Source organism: Cynocephalus volans, chromosome 9, assembly GCF_027409185.1.
Source record: "Cynocephalus volans isolate mCynVol1 chromosome 9, mCynVol1.pri, whole genome shotgun sequence".
Classification (NCBI taxonomy): Eukaryota; Metazoa; Chordata; class Mammalia; order Dermoptera; family Cynocephalidae; genus Cynocephalus; species Cynocephalus volans.
In genome coordinates this window covers 1,021,771-1,045,774 of record NC_084468.1, presented here as the reverse complement: position 1 = coordinate 1,045,774, position 24,004 = coordinate 1,021,771, and the positions used below count along the sequence as shown (strand labels likewise).

The 24,004-nt window shown below is 47.1% G+C and overlaps 1 protein-coding gene across 5 annotated transcripts in view; it reads right to left on the bottom strand.

Annotated features, from left to right (window-relative positions):
* MAEA (macrophage erythroblast attacher, E3 ubiquitin ligase) overlaps positions 1-23,764 on the bottom strand; it is a 49,959-nt gene extending 26,195 nt beyond the window's left edge. For 3 of the 5 annotated variants that reach the window (XM_063108785.1, XM_063108786.1, XM_063108787.1), the window contains exon 1: positions 23,655-23,764. In XM_063108785.1, the coding sequence (XP_062964855.1) occupies positions 23,655-23,723 (69 nt within the window). In that variant the 5' untranslated portion in view covers positions 23,724-23,764. Of the gene's footprint in view, positions 1-22,667; positions 22,745-23,654 lie in introns of those variants that run through there. The other 2 variants (XM_063108788.1, XM_063108789.1) reach the window with 2 other exon arrangements.
* Between the last annotated feature and the right edge of the window lie 240 nt (positions 23,765-24,004).

Sequence of the window (24,004 nt, the reverse complement as noted above, 5' to 3'; positions counted from 1 at the left end):
AGAGCAGCGTCAAATCACCTATAAAGGAGCCCCAATCAGGCTGACATCAGACTTTTCATCACAAACCCTAAAAGCCAGAAAGGAATGGGATGATATATTCAAAATACTAAAAGACAGAGATTGTCAGCCAAGAATTCTCTACCCTGCAAGGCTATCCTTCTGAAATGAAGGGCAAATAGTATATTTCTCAGACAAACAAAAACTGCATGAGTTCACCACCACACAACCACCCTTACAAGAAATTCTCAAGGGAGTACTGGGTTTGGTTCCTGAAAAATAACTACCACTGCCATAAAAACCCAAGAAAAATCAAAACCCACTAGTATAATAAAAATGTCATTCATGAAGAGAAAACAAACAAACAAAAAGGCTATCTACAACCTAAGGAACCAACAAACACAGAAAACAAACAGTAAATCAGAAAGCAAGGAACAAAAGACACCTAAGACAACCAAACAATAATCAATAAAATGCTAGGAATAAATCAACACTTTTCAATAACAACTCTTAATGTAAAAGGCTTAAATTCCCCAATCAAAAGACACAGACTGGCTGACTGGATTAAAAAGGAGGACCCAACTATATGCTGCCTACAAGAGACCCACCTCACCCATAAAGATTCACATAGACTAAGAGTGAAAGGATGGAAAAAGATTTACCATGCAAACAGAAAAGAAAAACGAGCTGGAGTTTCTATTCTTATATCTGACAAAATAGACTTTAAACTAAATATCATAAAAAGAGACAATGAGGGAAACTACTTAATGATAAAAGGACTGATCCATCAAGAAGACATAACAATCATAAATATGTACGCACCCTATGTTGGAGCAGCCAGATTTATAAAACAAACTCTATTAGACCTAAAGAAGGAAATAGACACTAATACCATATTAGCAGGGGACAGATCATCGAGGCAAAGAATCAGCAGAGAAACACAAGATCTAAACAATACTCTAAACCAATTGGACTTGACAGATATCTACAGAACATTCCATCCAACAACCTCAGAATATTCATTCTTCTCATCAGCACATGGATCATTCTCCAGGATAGATCACATATTAGGTCACAAATCAAGTCTCAACAAATTCAAAAAAATTGGAATTGTCCCATGTATTTTTTCAGACCACAATGGATTAAAACTAGAAATCAATAACAAATGAAATTCTGGAAACTACACAAACACATGGAAATTAAACAGCATTCTACTTAATGACATATGGGTCCAAGAAGAAATCAAGCAGGAAATCAAAAAATTTATTGAAACTAATGAAAATAATGATACATCATACCAAAACCTGTGGGATACTGCAAAAGCAGTACTAAGGGGGAAATTTATTGCATTAAATGCTCACCTCAGAAGAATGGAAAGATGGCAAGTGAACAACCTAACACTTCACCTTAAAGAACTAGAAAAACAAGAACAATCCAAACCTAAAGTTAGCAGATGGAAAGAAATCATTAAGATCAGAGCAGAACTTAATGAAACTGAAACCCAAAAAATGATACAAAAAATCAATGAATCAAAAAGTTGGTTTTTTGAAAAGATAAATAAAATTGACAAACCATTAGCATGGCTAACGAAAAAAAGAGAGAAGATTCAAATAACAAAAATTAGAAATGAAAAAGGTGATATTACAGCTGATTCATCTGAAATACAAGGAATCATTCGAGACTACTATAAACAACTATATGCCAACAAATTTGAAAATCTGGAGGAAATGGATACATTTCTGGACACACACAAGCTCCCAAAACTGAGCCATGAAGACGTAGAAAATCTGAACAGACCAATAACAATGAAGGAGATTGAAGCTGTTATCAGAAGGCTCCCAACAAAGAAAAGCCCAGGACCAGATGGATTCACAGCAGAACTGTACCAAACATTCAAAGAGGAATTGACACCGATTCTTTACAAACTATTCCAAAAGATTGAAACAGACGCAAATCTCCCAAACTCATTCTATGAAGCAAACATCATCCTGATACCAAAACCGGGTAAAGATATAACCAAAAAAGAAAACTACAGGCCGTTATCCTTGATGAATATAGATGCAAAAATCCTCACTAAAATACTAGCAAACAGAATACAGCAACACATACGTAAAATTATTCACCACGATCAAGTGGGATTCATCCCAGGGACGCAAGGTTGGTTCAACATACACAAATCAATAAATGTGATACAAAGAGCATATGATCATCTCTATAGATGCTGAAAAAGCATTTGATAAAATTCAAAACTCATTCATGACAAAGACCCTCTATAAGTTAGGTATAGATGGGAAGTATCTCAACATAATTAAAGCCATATATGATAAACCCACTGCCAATATCATCCTGAATGAGTAAAAGCTGAAAGCTTTTCCTTTAAGAACAGGAACTAGACAAGGATGCCCACTCTCACCACTCCTATTCAACATAGTGTTGGAAGTACTAGCCAGAGCAATCAGAGAAGAGAAGGAAATAAAGGGCATCCAGATTGGAAAAGAGGAAGTCAAACTGTCCCTGTTTGCAGATGACATGATCCTATATATCGAACAGCCTAAAGCCTCTACAAAAAAACTCTTGGAGTTGATAAATAATTTCAGCACAGTGGCAGGATACAAAATCAACACACAAAAATCAGTAGCATTTCTATTCTCCAATAGTGAACATGCAGAAAGAGAAATCAAGAAAGTCTGCCCATTTACAATAGCCACCAAAAAAATAAAATACTTAGGAATTGAGTTAATCAAGGATGTGAAAAATCTCTATAATGAGAACTACAAACCACTGCTGAGAGAAATTAGAGAGGATACAAGAAGATGGAAAGATATCCCATGCTCTTGGATTGGGAGAATCAACATAGTGAAAATGTCCATACTACCCAAAGTGATACACAAATTCAATGCAATCCCCATTAAAATTCCAATGACATTTTTTTCAGAAATGGAAAGAACTATCCAGACATTTATATGTAATAACAAAAGACCATGCATAGCCAAAGCAACACTAAGCAAAGAAAATAAAGCTGGAGGCATAACACTACCTGACTTTAAACTATACTACAAAGCTATAATAACCAAAACAGCATGCTACTGCCATAAAAACAGACACACTGATCAATGGAATAGAATAGAGAATCCAGAAATCAACCCACACACCTACAGCCATCTGATCTTTGACAAAGGCACCAAGCCTATACACTGGGGAAGAGACTGCCTCTTTAGCAAATGGTGCTGGGAGAACTGGATATCAATATGCAGGAGAATGAAACTAGACCCATACCTTTCACCATACACTAAAGTCAACTCAAAATGGATTAAAGAATTAAATATACACCCTGAAACAATAAAACTTCTTAAAGAAAACACAGGAGAAACACTTCAGGAAATAGGACTGGACACAGACTTCATGAATATGACCCCAAAAGCACAGGCAACCAAAGGAAAAATAAACAAATGGGATTATATCAAACTAAAGAGCTTCTGCACAGCAAAAGACACAATTAACAGAGTTAAAAGACAACCAACAGAGTGGGAGAAAATATTTGCAAATTATACATCCGACAAAGGATTAATATCCAGAATATACAAGGAACTCAAACAACTTTACAAGAAAAAAACAAGCAACCCAATTAAAAAATGGGCAAAAGAGCTAAGTAGGCATTTCTCTAAGGAAGATATACAAATGGCCAACAGACATATGAAAAAATGCTCAACATCACTCAGCATCCGGGAAATGCAAATCAAAACCACATTGAGATATCATCTAACCCCAGTTAGGATGGCTAAAATCCAAAAGACTCTGAACGATAAATGCTGGCGAGGTTGCGGAGAAAAAGGAACTCTCATACATTGTTGGTGGGACTGCAAAATGGTGCAGCCTCTATGGAAAATGGTATGGAGGTTCCTCAAACAATTGCAGATAGATCTACCCTATGACCCAGCTATCCCACTGCTGGGAATATACCCAGAGGAATGGAATCACCAAGGCAAAGGTATACGTGTTCCCCAATGCTCATTGCAGCACTCTTTACAATAGCCAAGAGTTGGAACCAGCCCGAATGTCCATCATCGGATGAGTGGATACGGAAAATGTGGTATATCTACACAATGGAATACTACTCAGCTATAAAAATGAATGAAATACTGCCATTTGCAACAACATGGATGGACCTTGAGAGAATTATATTAAGTGAAACAAGTCAGGCACAGAAAGAGAAATACCACATGTTCTCACTTATTGGTGGGAGCTAAAAATAAATAAATTCACACACACACACACACAAAAAAAAAAAACCCAGGGGTGGGGAAGAAGACATAACAACTACAGTTCCTTGAAGTTGATATGACAAGCAAACAGAAAGGACATTGTTGGGTGGGAGCAGGAGAGCGAGGAGGGAGGGAGGTTTCGATAATGGGCCACAATAATCAACCACATTGTATACTGACAAAATAAAATTTAAAAAAAACAAGAAAAAAATCAAATAACAACAACAAAAAAATTATGTCAGTAAACATAATTGTAGTGGATTGAATTATGACGTCCAAAACTCACTGAAGCTTGAATTGTGTCCCCCAAGTTTCCAGTATTAGAAACTTAGCCCCCACTGTGACTGTTTAGAGGGTGGGAGATCCTATTATGGTAACTGAAAGGTGGAGCCTTGAAGAGAGATTGGATTGTAGGACCGTGCGGTAGTGAATGGATTAAAAATGGTGGTCAGAGGCATGGTTCTGAGGGTGTTAAAAGGAGAGGAGAGTCTCTCTCTCTCTCTCTCTCTCTCTCTCTCTGCTTCGAGCATCTTGCAATGTGAGACCCCTGAGACACTGTCACCACCACCAGATAGACTATGGACTTCTCAGCCTCAGAAACTGTAAGCAATAAATGTTGTTTTTCTTTATAAATTATCCAGTCTCAGGTATTCTCTTATAGCAACACAAAATGGATTAATATAATAATCAAAACAAATGTAACACAGGAAAGAGACGCTGCAAAGCTGCACACACTGTCCAGCCCAAGCATACCCCGGCTGACAACGTGCAGACCCTGCATGGAACTGCACAGCTGATGAGCTCAGCCCAGGCAAGCAGCAGCTGCAGGCTTCCAGGTGCTACAGAGCCGGCTCCTCCTCGATGAACCCACCTGGTCCACTTGGACTGCAGCGCGGTCATTCGCAGGAGTAACTAGTCTGAGCAGTCCTGCAAGTCAGTGGAGACGCAACCCACAGAGCCAACGGCAGAGCAAGTTGTGCAGGCTTGGGATGTCCATTTTTAACTTGTATCCAAAAGGAAGCAGGCGATGCTGTCACTTTCACATTCAGCCCAACACCAGGAACCAGTCCCAGCAATTCATGTTGAGAAGTCACAGCCAAACTGAACTGTCTTTTGATGAAAGAAGCTCATTTGGGATCTGGTATGTTTCTGGAGTGCTGTTGGCAAAACCACCTTAAAGCATCGCCAGCAGTTGCAGGGGCCCGCTTTGTTCACCCACGGCAGACTGCATGCCCACGACAGACCTGCCGACTGCTGTTACAGATTCAAGTGCCCACCGTGAACTTCTGAGCGTCCTCTCTGGACCTGTGCCAGACCATAACCCCTTTGGGCAGCACGGCCACTACTCTTGACCCTGACCTCCAAATGACCACTCCTGTGCTGTTCCTCCTGTGGAAGGACTCAACCTCCCTGCCCATGGTGCTTGCACTCCCAGGAGCTCACTTACCAGGCCCTCACCTTTGCTGGCCCACCCCAACGCCCGTGCCCTTGTGCGTGCATCTCCCCCTCCTCCTCAGGCCCTGCCCGGGGCCTGGAGTATGTGGGCATTCAATCTAAGTTCAGGGGTTGTGTGCAGCAGCTCCCCACTCTCCCAAGGCTCCTGGGACTTGTGTCACATGTGCAGCCACGGAGCCAGCAGCAGTCCCCCATGCCAGCTTCCTCCCTGACTGACCTGCCCAGCCCTGGGCTCAGCCACGGCTCCTCCCTGAGACCAAGCATGTGACACTCTCCTGTTTTCACAGCTCTCCTCTCTGGACTGGCTGCTAACCAAAACCTCCTTCACAGGCTCCTTCCCAAAGGGCACTTGATAAATGAATGGGTGGAATTTCAGAAATGCTGAAGATTCTAACCCAAGCCAAACTATCATTCAAGAATGAAGGTGGAACGAAGACCCTTTCGGATGTGCAAGGACTGAAGAAGGTTCAGCACACACAGACCCTGCTGGGAGGAGGACATCTCAGAGAGGTGCCCAGAGAGAGAGAGAACAATACATGCCTGAAGGAAGACGGGGAAGTAGCTAATGGAGGGCTAGGCAGCCCAGATGGAGGCGAACAGCCCAGCCATGAACTCAACAGACCTCAAGGAAGAACTGTGAAAAACAGGAAAATACTAAAAACATATTCCTAACAGCACAGGCAACAACAGACAAATGGGACCACACTGAAAGTACAAACTTCTGTGCAGAGGAAACAACCAACAGAGGGAAAAAGCAACCTACAGAAGGGGAGCGCACATCTGAAGCCGCGCATCTGGACAAGGGGTTAATATATAGAATACATAAAGAACTCCTGCAGCTCAAGAGCAACCAAAGAGAACAACCCGTGTTTAAAGATGAGCAAAGAACTTGAAGACATTTCTCCACGATGTATAAAATGGCCAACCACCACATGAAAAGATGCCCCACACCACGAACCATCAGCGAAGTGCAAATGGAAACTCACAGCTGTCAGGTGGCTATTACCAAAAACCGGAAGACAGGTGCTGCGAGGATGTGTAGAAACCAGAACCTTTGTGCACTGCTGGCAGGAAGGTAAGTGGTGCTGCCGCTGTGGAAACAGTAGGGAAGTTCCTCAAAAAGTTAAAAAGAGAATCACCAAGTGATCAGCGATCTTGCTTCTGGGTATACATGCACAGGAATGAAACATGATTTTTAAGAGAGATTCGCACACTCGTGCTCACTGCAGCACTATCACAATTGCCAGGAGGAGGGACACCCTGATGTTCACCGACAGATGACTGAACAAAGAAAATGTGCTGTGCACGTGATGGTTAATTAGGGTGCCACCTCGACTGGACTCCAGTGTGTCTGTGAGGGTGTCTTCAGAGGAGGCTGGCATATGAATTGATGGACTGAGGTGGGAGGCCCACCCTCGGTGCAGGCAGGCACCATCCAAGGACTGGGGACCTGGACAGGACAGAAAAAGCAGAGGGAAGGTGATTTTCTCCCCTTCTGTCTCTCTCCTGGAGCTGGGACACTCTCCTTCTCCTACCCTTGGACATCAGAACTCTGGGCTCTCTGGTGTTTGCACTCCAGGACTTACATCAGTGGCCCCCTAGGCTCTCAGGCCTTCAGCCTCTGACTGAGAGCTACACCATCAGCTGCCCTGGTTCTGAGGATTTCAGACCTGGACCAAGCCACTCTACCGGCACCCCAGGTCTCCAGCTTGCAACAGCCTGTCACGGGACTTCGCAGACACTAATCGCATGAGCAAATTCCCCTTGTAAATCCCCTCTCGACTATCTACCTAATCTATCCATCCTATTGTCCTAGCTCCCTGGGGAACCTGACACAACATACGATGGAATATTATTCCACACCAAGAAAGAAGGAAATGCAGCATGCTACAATACAGATGAAGCTTGAGATGTGGAGCCACTGAAATAAGTCAACCACAGAAAGACAGACAGTCCCTGCATGATTCTACTGGCACGAGGTCTCTAAAGCAGTCAAACTCTTAAGACAGAAAGTGGAATGGTGGTTGCCAGGGGCTGGGAGGTTGCGGGAGGGAGCTGTTGTTCAAGGGGCACAGAGTTTCAGTTTTCTAAGATGAAAAAGTCCTAGAGATCTGGTGTGCAACAATACGCATACAGGTACTGTACCGTATTGCTTAAAATGGTTCAGATGGCAAATTTTGTCGTGTTTTTACCACAATAAAAAATATTCCTAATGACTTTGATAAAATACAGACAATGGTACTTGACTTTACCACTTACTATAAAGGCTGCACTGATCAGGCTGGTATAGTGCTGGTCTAGGAATGAACAGAGATCAACGGAGGGCGGAGAACTCAGAAATGGACCCAAGTGTGCAGCCGCTTACGTCCAGCCAAGGGCCAAGACAATTCGGGGGAAAGGACTGGGTACCCACATGGGAGAAGGCTGAACCTCAAACCATACCCTATACAATCTGCAAAAACTACCTTAAATGCATCATACACCTAAGTATAAACGTTAAAACTGTAAAACTCCTTAGAAGGAAACAGAGGAGAAAGTCCTCACAACTTAAAGTAGGCAAAGATTTCTTAAAAGGAGACAAAATACACTAAGCCTAAAACAAAAGTTGGTCAATTAAACCTCATCAAAACTAAAACAACTGCTCTCCAAAAACAACTTAAGAAAATGGAAACAGAGGTCACAGACTGGGAGAAAACACCCACAGTACATACATCTGACAAAATACTTTTATCTAGAATATATTTAGAACTCCTACGACTCAACACTAAGATAACAAAGAATCCCATTCTTAAAATGGGCAAAAAATTTTAACTGAAATGTCACAAAAAAGATACACGAAGGTCTAGTAATACACAGAGATTCATAACATCGTCAGTTATCAGGGAAATGCAAATTAAATTTTACACGTCAACCTGACTCAGCCATGGGGCACCCAGTCAGTGAGCTAACACTATGCTGGGTGTGTCTGCGAGGTGTCTCTGGATGAGGCTGAGTAAGGCAGATGCCCTCCCTGACATGGGTGGGCCTCATCCAGCTATTGGAAGACTTTCTGGACTTAGGACTTGGACTGAAACACAGACTAGTGCTGGGTCTCAAGCCTGCCAGCTCTCCGATTAGAACTTTCACCTTTGGCTCTCCTGGGTCTCAGGCCTCCGGACTCAGAGTGGAACTGCACTTGGCCTCTCCTGGGTCTCCACCTTGCCAACTACACATCTGGGACTTCTCAGCCTCCAAAATCACACGAGCCAGTCCTTACAATAAATCTCTTTACCACGTACAGTATACATGCACCCTGTTGATGAATATGTTTCTCTGCAGCACTCTGACTCACACAGGATGGTCCCACACACCCCTAAGAAGAGTTCAAATCCAACAGACCATCACCCCAAGATGGTGAAGCTGAGGAGCACCTGTTGCTGCCAGTGTTTTGGATAATTCTCTGGTTGGTGGTTTACCTTATAAAGACAGACACACCAGATCGCTCAGCGACTGCACTCCCAAGAGCAGCGTGCACGCACCACAGAGAGACCTGTACACGAGTGCTCACGGCAGTCCAAGTGTCTGCTAGTGGGGCAGGTGAACAAGCCAAGGTGTGCCCACACAGGGATGGACTGTGGCGCCCAGCATAGCCAGGTGGAGCACATGCACATGGGGCTCCACTCGGGAGACATTCCAACAAGGGCAGGACACCCCAGGAGACATGTGACACTATGTGGAGACATTTTTGATTTGTCACCAAGGGGGCATGGCTGTGAACTGGTCAAACCACAAGAGGAAATTAAGTGGAACAAAGAAAACCTTATCAATCTGCCAAAAGAGGAAAAATGGGAAAAGAAAGAAAGAAAGAAAGAAGTATAGGAAATAGAAAACAAAATAAGAAGGTGAATCTAAGTCTACAACATTAATAATCATAAATCTGGATAGCTACAGAAAGACAGACATATCAAAACATGTTTTTTCTCTTTAAAACATTTCTCAGAAAGTGAATTACCCAGATTTATAATGGAGACACAAAAAAAGGATAAAGCCACAGAGCAGTAACACCAACAGAAGTATGTGAGTCACTTCCAAGGGTACTTCCAAAAGTTCATAGAAAGATGGAATTAAAATACAAATCTTGGGGCTGGCCAGTTAGCTCAGTTGGTTAGAGCACGGTGTTACAACACCAAGGTGGAGCGTTCGGATCCCCATACTGGCCAGCCCGCCCCCCAAAAAACAAAAAAAACTCACAAAACTCTGCATGAACTTTTTAGAGACTTGTCATATGTGGTCACACGCCACATAGTATGTTTCAGTCAACGACTGTCCACAAAGACAACGATGACTGTACCACGCAGCCTCGGTGTGCAGCAAGCTGTGCCATGAAGGTTTGTGTAAGCACACACTGTGATGTTCGCACAACAATGAAAGCATCTTTCGGGATATATCCCTGTCATTAAGTGATGCGTGACTGTGCAAAATTCCAAGTTTTCTAGAAGCCATATTAAAAAATAAAAAAACTACATAAAATTGGTTTAGTATATTTAACTCAATACATCCCCAAAATTTTCATTTAGACACACAATCGATATAATTATTAGATATTTTACATTTTTTCTTTATACTAGGACTACATCTTTAAAAACCAGGGTATATTTCACACTTAGAACACATAATAATTCAGACCAGCAACATTTCAAGTGCTCAACAGCCAGGAGGGGCTCACAGCTGCTGCACCGAAAGGCATGGCTACAGAAAACACACCTGGTGAGGGCTGAGGGCACTGGACCTCAGACAGTGCAGAAGAGCGGGGTGTGCGCATGTGCTGGGGGCCTGGATCTGACAGAAGCTCTCAACACTGAGCCTTCCCTCTTGATCCAGCTACTCCACTTCTATGGATTGCTCCTAAGACCTAACCGTGTGTGTGTGCAGAGCTACCCACGTCACACATACCATCCTGACCCTGGCCAGTGCTGTGCGCGTGCTCTGTAATCGTCTATCAGTCTGAATCATACAAAAAATGCCAACATGCCATCATTTTTATTTTACCAATTTTTATTGATGAAATTCACATATGATAAAATTCACCACATACAATTCAGTGATCTTCGGCATAATCACAAGGCTGTGCAACCATCACCACTATCTACTTTGAGAATATTTTAATCACCCCAAAAAGAAACCCCATGCCCAGTGCAGTTCCTCCTCGACCTAGGTAATCAACCACCAATCAACCTTCTGTCTCCATAGATCTGTCTATTCTAGACACTTCATTTAAAAAAATCACGCATGATGTGGACTTTTGTGTCTGACTTTTCACCAAGCATGATTTCAAGTTCACCCACGATGTAGCCACTGTACACTGTAATCAGTGCTCCATTCCTTTTTATGGCTGAAGAGTATTCCCTTGTATTAATACCCCTGTTTGTTTATGCATTCATAAGTTGGCAGGCATTATGGTTGCTTCTATTCTTGTTTATTATGAATAATGAGGTTATGAACATTTTAATGAAAGCTTTTGTGTGGACATACGTTTTCATTTCTCTTGGGGATATACCCAGGAGTGGAATTTGCTGGGTCATATCGTAACTCTACATATAACTTTTTGAAGAACCGCCAGCTTGTTTTCCAAGGTGTCTGCACCGTTTTACATTCCCACTAGCAGTGTATGGGAACTTCAATTTCTCTAAGTCCACGTCCAATACTTCTTATCGTCTGTGTTTTGATTACAGCCATCCCAGCCGAGTGTGAAACGGCACGTTACTGTGGTCTGGGTTTGCTGGAGCATCTTCTCATGCTTACTGGCCGTTTCCATATTTTCTTTGGAGAAATCTATTCAAATTGTTTGCTCAGTTTTAAACTGAATTATTTGCCTTTCTTTTACTGAACTGAAAGAGTTCTGTATATATTCTGAATACTACACCCTCATCAGATAGATGACTTGCAAATATTTTCTCTCATTCTTTGAGTAGTTCTCTAAGCTTGGGCTGCTATAACAAATACCACAGACTGGGTGGCTTAAACAGCAAACATGTATTTCTCACGGTTCTGGAGACTGGAAGTCTGGAAGCAGGGTCCCAGCATGGTTGGGTCCTTGGTGAGGGCTCTCTTCCTGATAAGAGCCTCACATGGCCTCTCCCTGGCATGCGCATGCAGTGAGCGCTCTGGTCTCTCCATTTTCTTATGAGGGCACTAATCCCATCATGGGGTTTCTACCCTCATGACCACATCTAAACCCAATTACCTCCCAAAGGCCCCACCTCCAAATAGCATTGCATTGGGGATAAAGGCTTCACCACATGGATCGCGGGGGCACAGACATTCAGCCCGCAGCTGCAGTCTCTTCACATTCTCAGCAGGGTCCTTTTAAGCACAAGCTTCTCATTTTAATAAAGTCCAATTTATCTACTTTATTTTGGTTTCTTATGCTTTAGGTGTTATAGCTAAGAAATCACTTCTTATTCCAGGGTCAGGAAGATTTACACCTTTGTTTTCTTCTAAGAGCTTTATACTTTTAGGTTTTTGGACCATTTTAAGTTAATTTTTATATATGGTATGAGGGTAGGGGCCAGCTTCGCTATTTTGCATGTGGAAATCCAGTTGCTTCAGCATCGTTTCTTGAAAACACTGTTCTTTCCCAATCGTCTTGGTGCCCTTGGTAAAAATAAGCTACGGTAAATGCACAGGTTCATGTCTGGACCCTCCATGCTGTCCCACTTACCTCCACATTTGTCCTTTTGCCAGCACCATACACTCTGGATCACTGTGGCTTTACAATAAGCTCTGAAGTCAGGAGATGTCAGTCCTACATGTTTGCTCCTTTTCAAGATTGTTCTGGCTGCTCTGGGTTCCTCATTTCTCCATGAGTTTTAGAAATGGCTCGCCAATTTCTGTGAAAAAGCGAGCCAGGACATTGACATGGATCGTGTTGAATATGTATGCTAATCCAAGGAGTGCTGCTACCCTAACAATAGTAAGTCCTTTCACTAAGTAATTTTTCATGCTGTTGTAAATAAAAATTTTCTTAATTTCCCTTTTGATTTTTCATTTCTAGGTTATAGAAATATAACTTACTTTTATATATTGATCTTTATTCTGCAACCCTGCTAAACCAGTTCATTAGTACTAATTTTGTGTGTGTATGTGTGTTCCTTAGGTTTTCCATACACAACATCATGTCATCTGCACATAGAGAGTTTTACTTCTTCCTTTCCAACCTGGATGCCGCGTATTTCAGTTTCTTGCCTAACTGCCCCGGTTAGGACTCCAGCACACTGCTGAACAAAAGTCACGAGCACGGACTTCCTCATCCTGCTGCTGATCTCAGGAGGAGAAGCTGTCATTCTTTCACCACCAGGTCTGATGTTAGCTGTGGGTTCTTCACAGATGCCTTTTATCAGGATGAGGAAGTTCCCTTCTGTCTTTGGTTTGTTGAGTGTCATCATGAAAAAGTGTTAGATTTTGCCAAGTGCTTTTTCTGCATCTGCTGAAATGATCATGTGGTTTTTGTCCTTTTTTCTATTAATAGGGTGTATTACATTGATTTTCACATGTTGAACAAACCTTGCATTTCTGGGGCAAAGCCCACTCAGTCGCGATACATAATCCTTTCTATATGTTGCCAGATTCAGTTTGCTGGTACTGTGTTGAGGATTTTAGCATCTATGTTCATTCAAAAGGACACTGGTGTGTGATTTTCTTGTAGCATCTTTGTCTGTTTTTGCTATCAGCGTAATGTTGCCTCATAGAACAGCTGGCAAGTGTTCCCTCTTTTATTCTTTGGAAAAGTTTATGAAGAGTTGGTGTTAATTCTTCTCTAAACACTTAACAGAATTCACCAGTTATCTCACCTGGTCCCGGGCTCTTCTTTGTGGAAAGTTTTCAGAGTCACTTTACATGTTATAGGTCTATTTACTCATCATTTCTTAACCTACAAAAATAACAGTTTTATATGGTTCAATTTAATATATTTTTTCCTGCTACACATTTTCTGTTAGTGTCACTTGTCCAAACTCTAACAGGGAGGAGAGATGCTGGGTCTTTCCTATCAATTGGAATCAGCTCTCTACGGTTCATATTGGTGATTTCTTTTTAAAGTTTCTTATTCGCTTTTAAATTCTGGTCCTATTTTACCTGGTTGCATCAGAAGTTTAAATTTTTATTTGTCAAATATCTGCAATTTTCCCTTGGTAATCTGTTGCAGTGCAGCTTCTAAGATCTCAGGATTTCTCTCCTTAGCTAGCTCACATTAAACCGTGTGCTTGCAGCACATCTTCCCCTTCAGTGGCTCTCAACAGCAGTCCTCCCTGTTGTCATAACTGACACAGAATCTGGCAAACACCATGAGTTGAGACTTGCAGGAAACATCTGTACCCCCATCCAGCCCCACCGCGATCCTCCCACACTGACATTCGCTTTCGCACATGTCTCCTCAAACCTGCTCCAATGTTTGCTGTGGGTTTCCTGATAGTATTTGCTGACCAAAAAAAGTGCATTTTAGTTTGTCATCATCAAATTTTTAGCCATTTTCGCCAGCACAGGAAGGATTTCCCCAGTGATATGAAGCTTTTTCTCTTTCTCAACTACGACACTCAGAAGAGGTTTCTAGATATTTATCAAGAAGCTATCACATCTTCCAACATGCTGGGTTGGCCCTGAATGGCAGCACGTTCCTCCACATCCACGCGTGTCTGGAGGGGTCTGCCTAGTGTGCTGGTGGGTGGCTTCGAGCTGTCATGAGCTGACCTCCCACACACAGCTTACACCCTGGGGCTTGCCAAGGACAGGAGTGGTTCAAACCTTGTTTTAAACAGGCTTCTTGGAAAATGACACATTTCTGGCCAACTTCCAGAAGGTATAACAAGACCAACTTTTCACCTTGCAAGGGCTGTTGGCACCAGCAAGCGCCCTCTTGCCCTGTCTGTACGGTGACACATGCCCTCGATCCATTTTAGAAAAGGGAGAGGAAGCAAAGCCTGCGAGCCACAATTGCAGCCGGGTGGTACAGGCAGCGCAGCAGGTGCCAGCCCTGACACCATGGGGCAGGGCGCTGGGCCATGTCCCCACGTGGGCGAGTGCTCTCATCCCTTGGGATGGCTCACTGACCAAACACAACACACAAACTGCAAGCAGGCACCAGTGTCAGCTCACAAACCTAACATCAGCAGAGCCTGCTTGCTCACTTTTTCAGATAAAAATTTACATGGGAGCCAGCAGCTCTGCAACAACGTTGTTATTTTGGCAGTTTCACACCTGGCTCTAGTGTCAAGTGGGGTCCAGTCCTTCCTGGTGCTCCCTTATTGTAAATAAGAAATATTCTATCAAGCATAGAAAGATAACATGCTATCATTAGAATTTTCGGGGCCGGGCCCATGGCGCACTCGGGAGAGTGCGGCACTGGGAGTGCGGCGACACTCCCGCCGCGGGTTCGGATCCTATATAGGACTGGCCGGTGCACTCACTGGCTGAGTGCTAGTCACGAAAAAGACAAAAAAAAAAAAAAAAGAATTTTCGCACAGAAGCACAGGACTCTCTGCCAAGGCCAGTCTTCCCCAGGGTTTTCCCAAGACCCCAGTGCTGCGGCCTCCCCCGTCCCCCCCGGCCTGCTGTGCAGTCCTGGGGGTCTTATTTCTGCTGCTGTAGATTAAAGTGAACGTTGTGTTTTCCCACAGTATGGATGCTATACAGAGCAGCAACTGGTCTTTGTGCATTCATCATGTGCCCAGTTACTGTGTTGACCTTTCTTTACAGTTGCATTTACATCTATTTCAACTCTTACTGCTTTGGACAGAATTGCCAAAATAATATTTACAGTTCATTTGTTAATTGAAGAATTATTTCTTCTGTGTCCTCCGACAGAGCTTGTAACCCCAGTGGTCAGAAACAAAGAAGCAAAACTTGCGATGTCAGACAGCAGTAATGGCTAAGGAGCAACAAAGAGCAGAAGGGGGCAGAGGGGCCCTGGCTTCAAGAAGGTGGCCAGAGGACCCTCGCTGAGAAGGTGACACCTTGGCAGACATGGAGGAGGTGAGGAAACAAGCCACGTGGACACCTGCAGGAAGAGTGTTCTGGACAAGGAAAGCGTGTGCAAAGGCCCTGGCCCTGGGTGCGGGCACGTCTCAGCAGCAGCAAAGAGGCTGCTGTAGCAAGTGCCCATCAGGAGCAGGCGAGGGGGAGGCAGGGGCCGAGGCATGGAGGGCCTGGGGTGGCCACCCTACCAGCCCTGACCCTTACCCCGAGGATGATGGGAAGCCACCAGATGGAAGGATGGCCTCATGGCCATCCAGGGGTTCCGCTGAGGAAACTGTAGTGGGCAAGGCAGAGCAGGGGCCAGCTAGGAGCTAACTCGATACCCAAAGAGACAATGGTGACTTCAGCCACAGTGGCAACACAGGAGAGGGCAAGAAACTGCTGGACTCTGTAATACTCTGAAGTTAGAGCCGAGAGGACACGCAGATGGTTGGGCAAGAGCTGTGAGAACAGAGGGGTCACGGCTAGCTGCAAGGTTCTGGCCTGAGCCAACCAGGATGGAAGGGCTGCCTTTTGCAGAGAAAAGGAAGTTTCAGGGAACTGGTTTGGGGAGGAAGCAGTTAAGATTAAAAGTTCAGATTTAAATACACCGAGGTACTTTATCGAGATCCAAGTGAGGATATCTTACAGGCTACCGGATACAGGATTCTGGGTCGGGGGAGATATCAATTTGGGAGCCAGCAGTTTACACAGAGGGTCCCTAAAGTCCATGCAGCCATATGAGATCACCAAGACAGCAAGTACAAATGGAAAGCCAGGGCCAATGCCTGAGCCCCGGGGCACTCCAATAATGAGAGTCAGAATGATGAGGAAGGGCTGGCAAGAACGAGGGGCCACTGTGAGCCCAGAAGGAAACCAGGCAAGTGCAGGCCCTGGGAGCCAAACAGGAAAGTGTTCCACAACGGAGACAGCAACCAGTGTGCAGCACCTCAGAGGTCGGGAGCCCCAGGACGCCAGCACACCACGGGGTCACAGCACTGCCATGGGACAGTGGGGGCCAAAACACATGGGAAACAATTCAAGAGACTACAAGGCAGGGCAAGCTAGGAGAGAGGTCACCCGTGGGTCTCATCTGCTGGTTGCTAACTGGAAGACAGTGGTGTATACGCAGCTTCAAACTGGCCAGGAGGGGCCTGGGGCATGAACGGAGAGGCTGGCGCTGGGCAGGGCGCCAACGGCATATCTCCAGTAACAGGAGGGAGACAGTGAGCACAGACACAGGCAGGAGGACAGGGGACAGGTGGGAACTGAGCCACGGGTAGAGTGTGAAGATGGGGGCAGGGGGTGGAGGTTTAAGGAAAAAGGGGGACACATACAGCAGCCCTTGAGGTGGAAGGGTGTGAGGGACCTCGAGAATGTAGCCATGCTGCTCGGGTGCTAAGACTCCACTCCGGGCAAGCAGAAGGCAGACCTTGGTAGTGGGTGCAGCTTCTGTGGCTGGTGCAGGTTCCCTACAGAGCACCAGCTCTGGCTGAAATTCCATCAGGAAGAAGGATGGAAGGCAGAGATGGGCAGGGGGCTGAGGCTGCATCGCGAGGGCATGTGGGCCGGAGGAGAGTGGAGAAGGAAACGTGAAAGGCTGACCACACCCAGACGACTGTGCAAGTCACAGAAAGCATGACAGAATTTGGCAAGTGGACAGACGTGAGATACGAAGTTCTGAGGAATTTCCCAGCAGACAGAGGAGATTTGTACAGCCAAGCACTCCTGGATGCGCTGGGAATAGAGCTGGGGCCACAACAAAGGCCTGCCCTGTGGAGCACATATTCCAAAGGAGATGCCTGACAGAAAAACTGTCAGACTGGGATTACTGCCATATAGAAAACAATACAGGGTAAGAGACAGCAAAAGGAACCACAAAATCCCAACTTTACTGCAGGAATGAGCTCATATACAGGCTATGTATTTTTTTTCGGGTTCCTTTAAAGCTAGAAATGGCCAATCCCATGCTCTGGCCAATGAGCTTAAAGAAATGCTCAACAGGACTTCTGGGAGGGCCCCACGAAGGGAGCTGGCCCACATGGGGAGGCACTGCTCCCCTTACTCCTCCCTGTGAATGTGAAGGCTGGAGCTCCAGCAGCCATTGTGGACTAAGAGGGGACCCCAGGATGAACATGAGAAGCAGGAATCAAGAACACCCCCAGGGTTCTGGCCTGCCACTCAACCAGTGGCAGGAGGACATCATCTTCAACCGAGATGGAAGGCTGGGTTGGTGAGGAGCAGGTCTGGGGCTCCAAGGCCAAGATCTGGCATCTGGTTTTGCATACAGTATCTCTGATCCATCTCCCAGACACCCAGAGAGAGGGATGCAGTAGGTGGCTGGCTATGTGAGAGGCCCAGCCAGAGGGAGAAGTGTGGAGACATAAGTAGAGAGATTGTCTTAATTTAAAGCCACCTGACCGACACCCTCTTGAGGATTAGCTGGTGACATAAAAGAGTGAAAAGACTCCAAGACTGGAGGACATGGAGAAAACAGCAGAGACACCTGGAGAGGACACACAGTGAGGGGTGAAGAGAACCTGGAGACTGGCATCGGGGCAGCCAGTGCAGGACGCGTTCTGCAGGGCGACTCCCTGGGATTAGTCACTTCTAGCAACATCCTGAACAGGAATGTCTGGGAGGAATGTTAGGGGCAAACACCTGACTTAGAGAAAACAGGAAGAGACACTGGAGGAAGCGGGTGGAGAAAGGAAGACAGTAGCTGGTCAGCACGGGGAGTCAGAGCCTTTGTGCACTGACAGAGCAACCCAGCAGGAAAGGAAACACGGGTGCAGGACAGAAGAGCCGAGACTGGGACGGCAGGCAGGAAGGGGCAGGCACAGGCCTGGCGGGTGCAGACAGGTCAGCATCTGTCGTGACGGGTGGGTATGAAAGAGTCATCTGGAAGAGAGGAGGGAGACTGGACCAGAGTTGGAAGGCAGGCGCTGGCGGCACCAGAGGCTCATGGCCAGGAATTCAGCACCAGGCCATCAGCACAGCCAGGTGTGTTTCTCCAGTTAGCCACATTCAGCTGAACTGTCACTAAGTAGTTATTACAACCATAATTCTTTTTCTCAGGATTTCAAAATAATGGTTCCTATAAACAATGTACATTTAAAAATAATCACAGTTGCCCCTGGCAGAGACTGATTTGCTACACTTAGGCCAGCACCTAGACACCCCGACTCCAGCCCAAACCCCACAGAGAATGGTGCTCCACCGTGTGCGTTCCTGCACATGGGGATGTTCACGCGCTGGCCCGCCTCTTCTTCTTTCTGGTGCCAATTTGTCTTCCTGGGCTTGTTTCCCATTCCAATGACCTCTGCACCCACAGGTGCACCCCTGACCCAGGCACACACTGGTCTCACTGTTACAACCTCTGCACACTGTGGGAACACCAACAGCCACATCACCCGAATGGGACCATGTGCCTCCTGGGGTTAGGGTCTGCCAAGACTTCAACACAGCCCACGCGGCTTCACTTCCCCTATGCAGAACTCCCCACCCACCAGCTCAAGCCATAGCACTGACCCCTCCTGCTGTCCATCACTTGCCTTGACTTCATCAATGTCTTTGAAGGTCTGAAATGCTTGAGCCTCCCTCCCTCCATACTGTGAGCTGCACAAGGACGGGGACCTCGCCCATCTTCCTCATCACACATCCCAGGGCCCCCAGGGCCACCAGTGCCTGCCCACAGAGGCTGTGGAAGGAACTGTGTGAGGCCAGTGCCTGGGGAGCACCTGGCTGTGCCTGGCTCGGGTCCCTCAGCCTCTCTGTGCCTCCTTGCAGCAGTGCCTCTAACTTAGCGCATCCATCACTAAGAACGAGGTATTACACAGTCCTTTCATTTTCTGACTTGAAATTTGTTAAAAAACACTTACAAAATAAAATAAAATAAAATAAAAAGCCCGCAGCTAGCTGAGAATCCCAGTCTGCATCCTCATCTCAGCGTGCACCCTCTCCTGTCAGGAAGGCCCAGGCATGAGGTGCAAGGCATGCGTGCATGGAGGACACAAAACTACCCCAGCAGGGCACGCAGCCAAAGCGGCAGTGCGAGGGCAGGAGAGCAAAAGGCCGGGAGGACACCAAGGGCAGAGCACGGCTGTCAGAAGCAAAGACTCTCCACTGTGCTCGAGAGATCAGCAGGATTCTGGAAGACAAAAAGGCAATGCCCTGAAGGTCTGAGAAGGTTCTGAGCCTGGGAGGAGGAAGGGGACCACAATCAAGTGCCCGTGGGCAAGGCAGAGGACCACGCGCCTTTAATGCAACAGAACTGCCCTCTAAGTGGGGGACTGGCTCCACTTTGCAAATCCAAAAACCTTAAGGTAAAAAGAAAAGACCCAGCCTATGCCACAATCTAGGAACAGACTCAGTGTATGTCTGTCTCTAAGTCGGAGGCTTCATGGTTGCGAGTGTTTCTTACTTGAGAATACAAGACCCCTCCCGAACCAGCCAAGACCACATTGAGAAGACTGCACTAAAAGTTATGACTTTGGATGTACACTTGGTACCGAGACTTTCTCTGACAGGTACAAACCTGGGCTTTGAAAGAGCAGGGTGGTACCTGGTCAACCAGACCATCATCAAACTGAAAGCAGAACATTTAAATATTCCTGTAGAGAATTCAAAGATACATGAAAATACCGCTGCAGACCCAGTTTAGGAACAACACCATGTTTCTTGGCCTGTCATCTGGGAGGAGAGGACAGCATCCACACTGGAGCACATAAGAACAGTCGAGCTAGGAATCCCCTGACTGGGGCTCCGGGAGGATGGAGGTGGGCCCAGGTGAGACTCAGGAGAGGCATCAGGGTCTAGAGCAAGGTCTCCAGTAACAAATGCCAGGCTCCTTCCCCTGGGCTGTGCAGACTCCCAGCTGATTTGGGTGGGTAAAATGTTATTTTACTTCAGCCATCTAAAGGATAAGAAGTAATAGTAAATGCACCAGAATATTAATGGAAATATCTCTGTGCAGCAGAATAATAATTTGGAGAAAAAACAAATTACTTTTACAGTCAGAAAAAAAAGTTCTAAAAAAATAATTAAAACAGGAGCTTCCAGTTCAAGATAGTGGACTATGTCTCCATGTTTCTCCCCTCTCTCGAGGGGCACTGCCTACAACCTGACACCAAACAGCATTCGACACCCATAGACACAGCAAGAACATAAGGGTGTATTATCATAAAACCACACCCCCATAGAAACAAGTCCTTTATAGCACGACCTAGTCCAGTGGTTCTCATGGAAGTGATTTTGCCCCCAGGGGACATCTGGCAATGTCTGGAAACATTTGGGGGGCATGCCTCTGGCATCTGGTGGGCAGAGGCCAGGGATGCTGCTAAACATCTGTAATGCACAGCCCCCATGACAAAGGATCGTCCAACCCAAATGTTCACAGGCTGGTGAAGAGGCCCGTGCTGGTTCCCCGACTGTGGGAGAAATGGAAGCTTAGGGAAGAGAGACGCGGCCAGGGTCAGAGCATGCTGGAGTGGCAGCTCACGGCTGCTCCATTCTCTTCCCACTTCGCCAGGAAACTAAAGAGAAAAAGAAGTGGCTACCAGGCGTCCGAGAGCCCTGCCACCAGCCCTGAGGCTGAGAGAAAGTGGACATCTCAGGTGCCACTGCTTGAACCCATCCGGGGGCTACCGGCCCTCTGAAGAGCGAGGAATCCCCTTCGAGCCAGTAGAGGACCTCCTCGGCAGGAAAGCGGCATAACCCTTGGCAAGTGTAGACTCCGTCCAAAACATGCCAGTTCCTACCATTCGGCAGGAGAACACGCCCTTGGACTAGGAGGACCAATAGCAACCCTGTACCTTCCAGAACCCCAGCCCCTCGGCCCTCATTCCTCCTCTGGCAATGACACTGCACCCTCACATCTGGACCCCTCCTCGAGACTGAACAGCACATCTCTCGAGCCATCAGCTCTGGCAACTTCTACGTAATTCTATATTAACAAATGCTTCTAAATCAAGGATCCCTGGTTTCCCAGTAAAACTTCCCCGTTATCCACTAGGAATTACTCCTGAAATCTTCTAGGAAAAAAATATTAACCTAGCAGGAATGCAGTGTCATCAGAACAAAGGAATCATCATATAGGATCTAAATGACCTGAAGGGAGGATGCTACTACTTCATAATGGAAGCAGCATCTCTAACTGCAAAAATTCTACTTTTAATATTCTTTTCTTTAAAAAGTAAAACTTTTCATAGTGGCAAGCTCACTTGAAATGACACTATAATATTTCTTTACCTATATGAGTTTATGCATGACTGTTTTAATCAGAGGCTATGTAAGAACCATGAAACGCAAGTTACACGCACGATAACGAGACAGCACAGGACTTGAAGAAGAACCCTTTCCTAAGACCATCATTTCCTTTCCTAGTCGTTTGATGAGCAATGAAAGGATTTCTGGAAACCTTTCCTATGTGGTGTTTCCCATATTCACCAGCCAATACCAAAAACAACACACCATAACAGTTCCGATCTTCCAGCCTTTCTGTGTGTCAATTTAAGCAACAGACCCACAGGTGCACCGAGAGTAACAAAAGGTCGCCCCACTGGTGGCAGCATGGTGTCATGGTATAGACCTGAGCTGCAGGGTCTTCATTTCTAGGCCAACAGTAACCCACCAAGGTCATGAACTTAAGGATAAAAAACCAACCACCTGCACCCCGAAGGGGTCTAGCAAAGAGGTGTCTGGCGGTTTCAGCGATGTTCCCACTCCCTTCCTTGATGAAATAAAGTGCTGGCCTCGCCAGTGCCGCAACACCACTGCTCAGCCACCAGTGGATGAAGAGGAACAGAACCTCGCCTACTGCTGTGACGACCAACCACCCCAGAGCACGGCCCGGCTTCAGCAGTGAAGACTGTAACGGGAATCTTCTAATGAGAGCCAAGCACTGTTCTAAGCATTATGTGACCATTCATTTCACCCCCAAACGACACAGGCACTACCATTACTTACATCTGACAGGACTAAGCCATCACCAAGTGGTTAAGTTCCATGCCTGAGGCCTCCCAGTGAAGGGTGGACACAGGGGCAGGATTCAAACCCCAGCAGGCTGGCTCAGAGCCTGTGCTTGACAGCCCTTTGCAGAACTGCCTTGGGGCTGGGGGGCTCACAGCAACCCCGCCACACAGCATCCAACAGCAGCTGTCACCGCTGAGACGGACAGGGACACTGGGGTGCTACGGAAGGAGAGGAAAGCTACCCAGCCATCGGGGAAGGAATACAGAACCTCAAATCTCAGCCTCGGTTCTCCCAGGAATGTTATGACCTTGACCCTCCAAAGAATTTCTTCCCAAGGGCTTCGTCTTAGTCACTCACCATCAAATCCCTACTAACCAGGTGAAGAGAACGTACCGGCCCTTCTACTACAAACAGGAATCTCATCCTAATGGAATGCGACTTGGCTAAGGGGCCTCCCAAGGTCACGCACCCGGCAACCGAGCCGCAAGAGCTGTATTTCAGGTTTGGCGACGCCGGCAAAAAGGGCTCCCCAGGAGGAACCCCTCGCAGGTCTCGCCTACGGTTCCCTGATCAGGGCCTGAAACACAGGGACGCCTTCGAGCACGGAGCTCCCGGAGCGACAGCGGACACCTGCCGCGGGCCACGTCGGGGCGCGCTGGCGGGGCCCCGTGTCGGTCCCCAAATCCCACAGCCGCCGGGGCTGTCGCCGGCTCGATCCGAGCCCGTGAAACCGGAGAGACCGCAGCCAGGCTCCGAGGGCGAAGCGACACGCCAGGCTAGGGCGCAGACGGGCTGCACCGGCCGCACCGGCCACACCGGCCCGGCCCGCGACCCCGCCGTCCCCGGAGCCCGCCCGGCCCGCGACCCCGTCGCCCCCGGAGCCCGGCCGCCCCGCGCCCCAGCCGCCGCCCGGGGCCGCCCCAGGCCGGCGGGTGCGGGCGGGAGGGCAGCCGGGAGCCCCGCCGAGCCGGCAGACCGCACCTTGAGCGTCGGGTACTCCTGGACCTTCAGGGTCATGGACAGCTGGGCCGCCGACTCCTGCACCGCCATCTTGGACCAGCCAAACACGAGCGGGCGGGGCAGCGCGGCGCGCGGCACGCCGGGAAAAGACGCGCGCGCCGCCGGGACGGGGCGGGGCGGGCCGAGCCGGCGCCTCTCACCAATCGCGGCCGCCCCGCCGGCCCGGAGGCGGAAGAGGATGCCAGCCAATCACCGCCGGCCGCCCTCTCTCTCAGCCAATCAGCGGCGGCCCCAGAGGGCGGTTTCCTGCCTGAAGGCCCGGCCCGGGCCGCGCCGCGGGTCCCGGGAGGACTGAGTACGCGCCCGCCGCC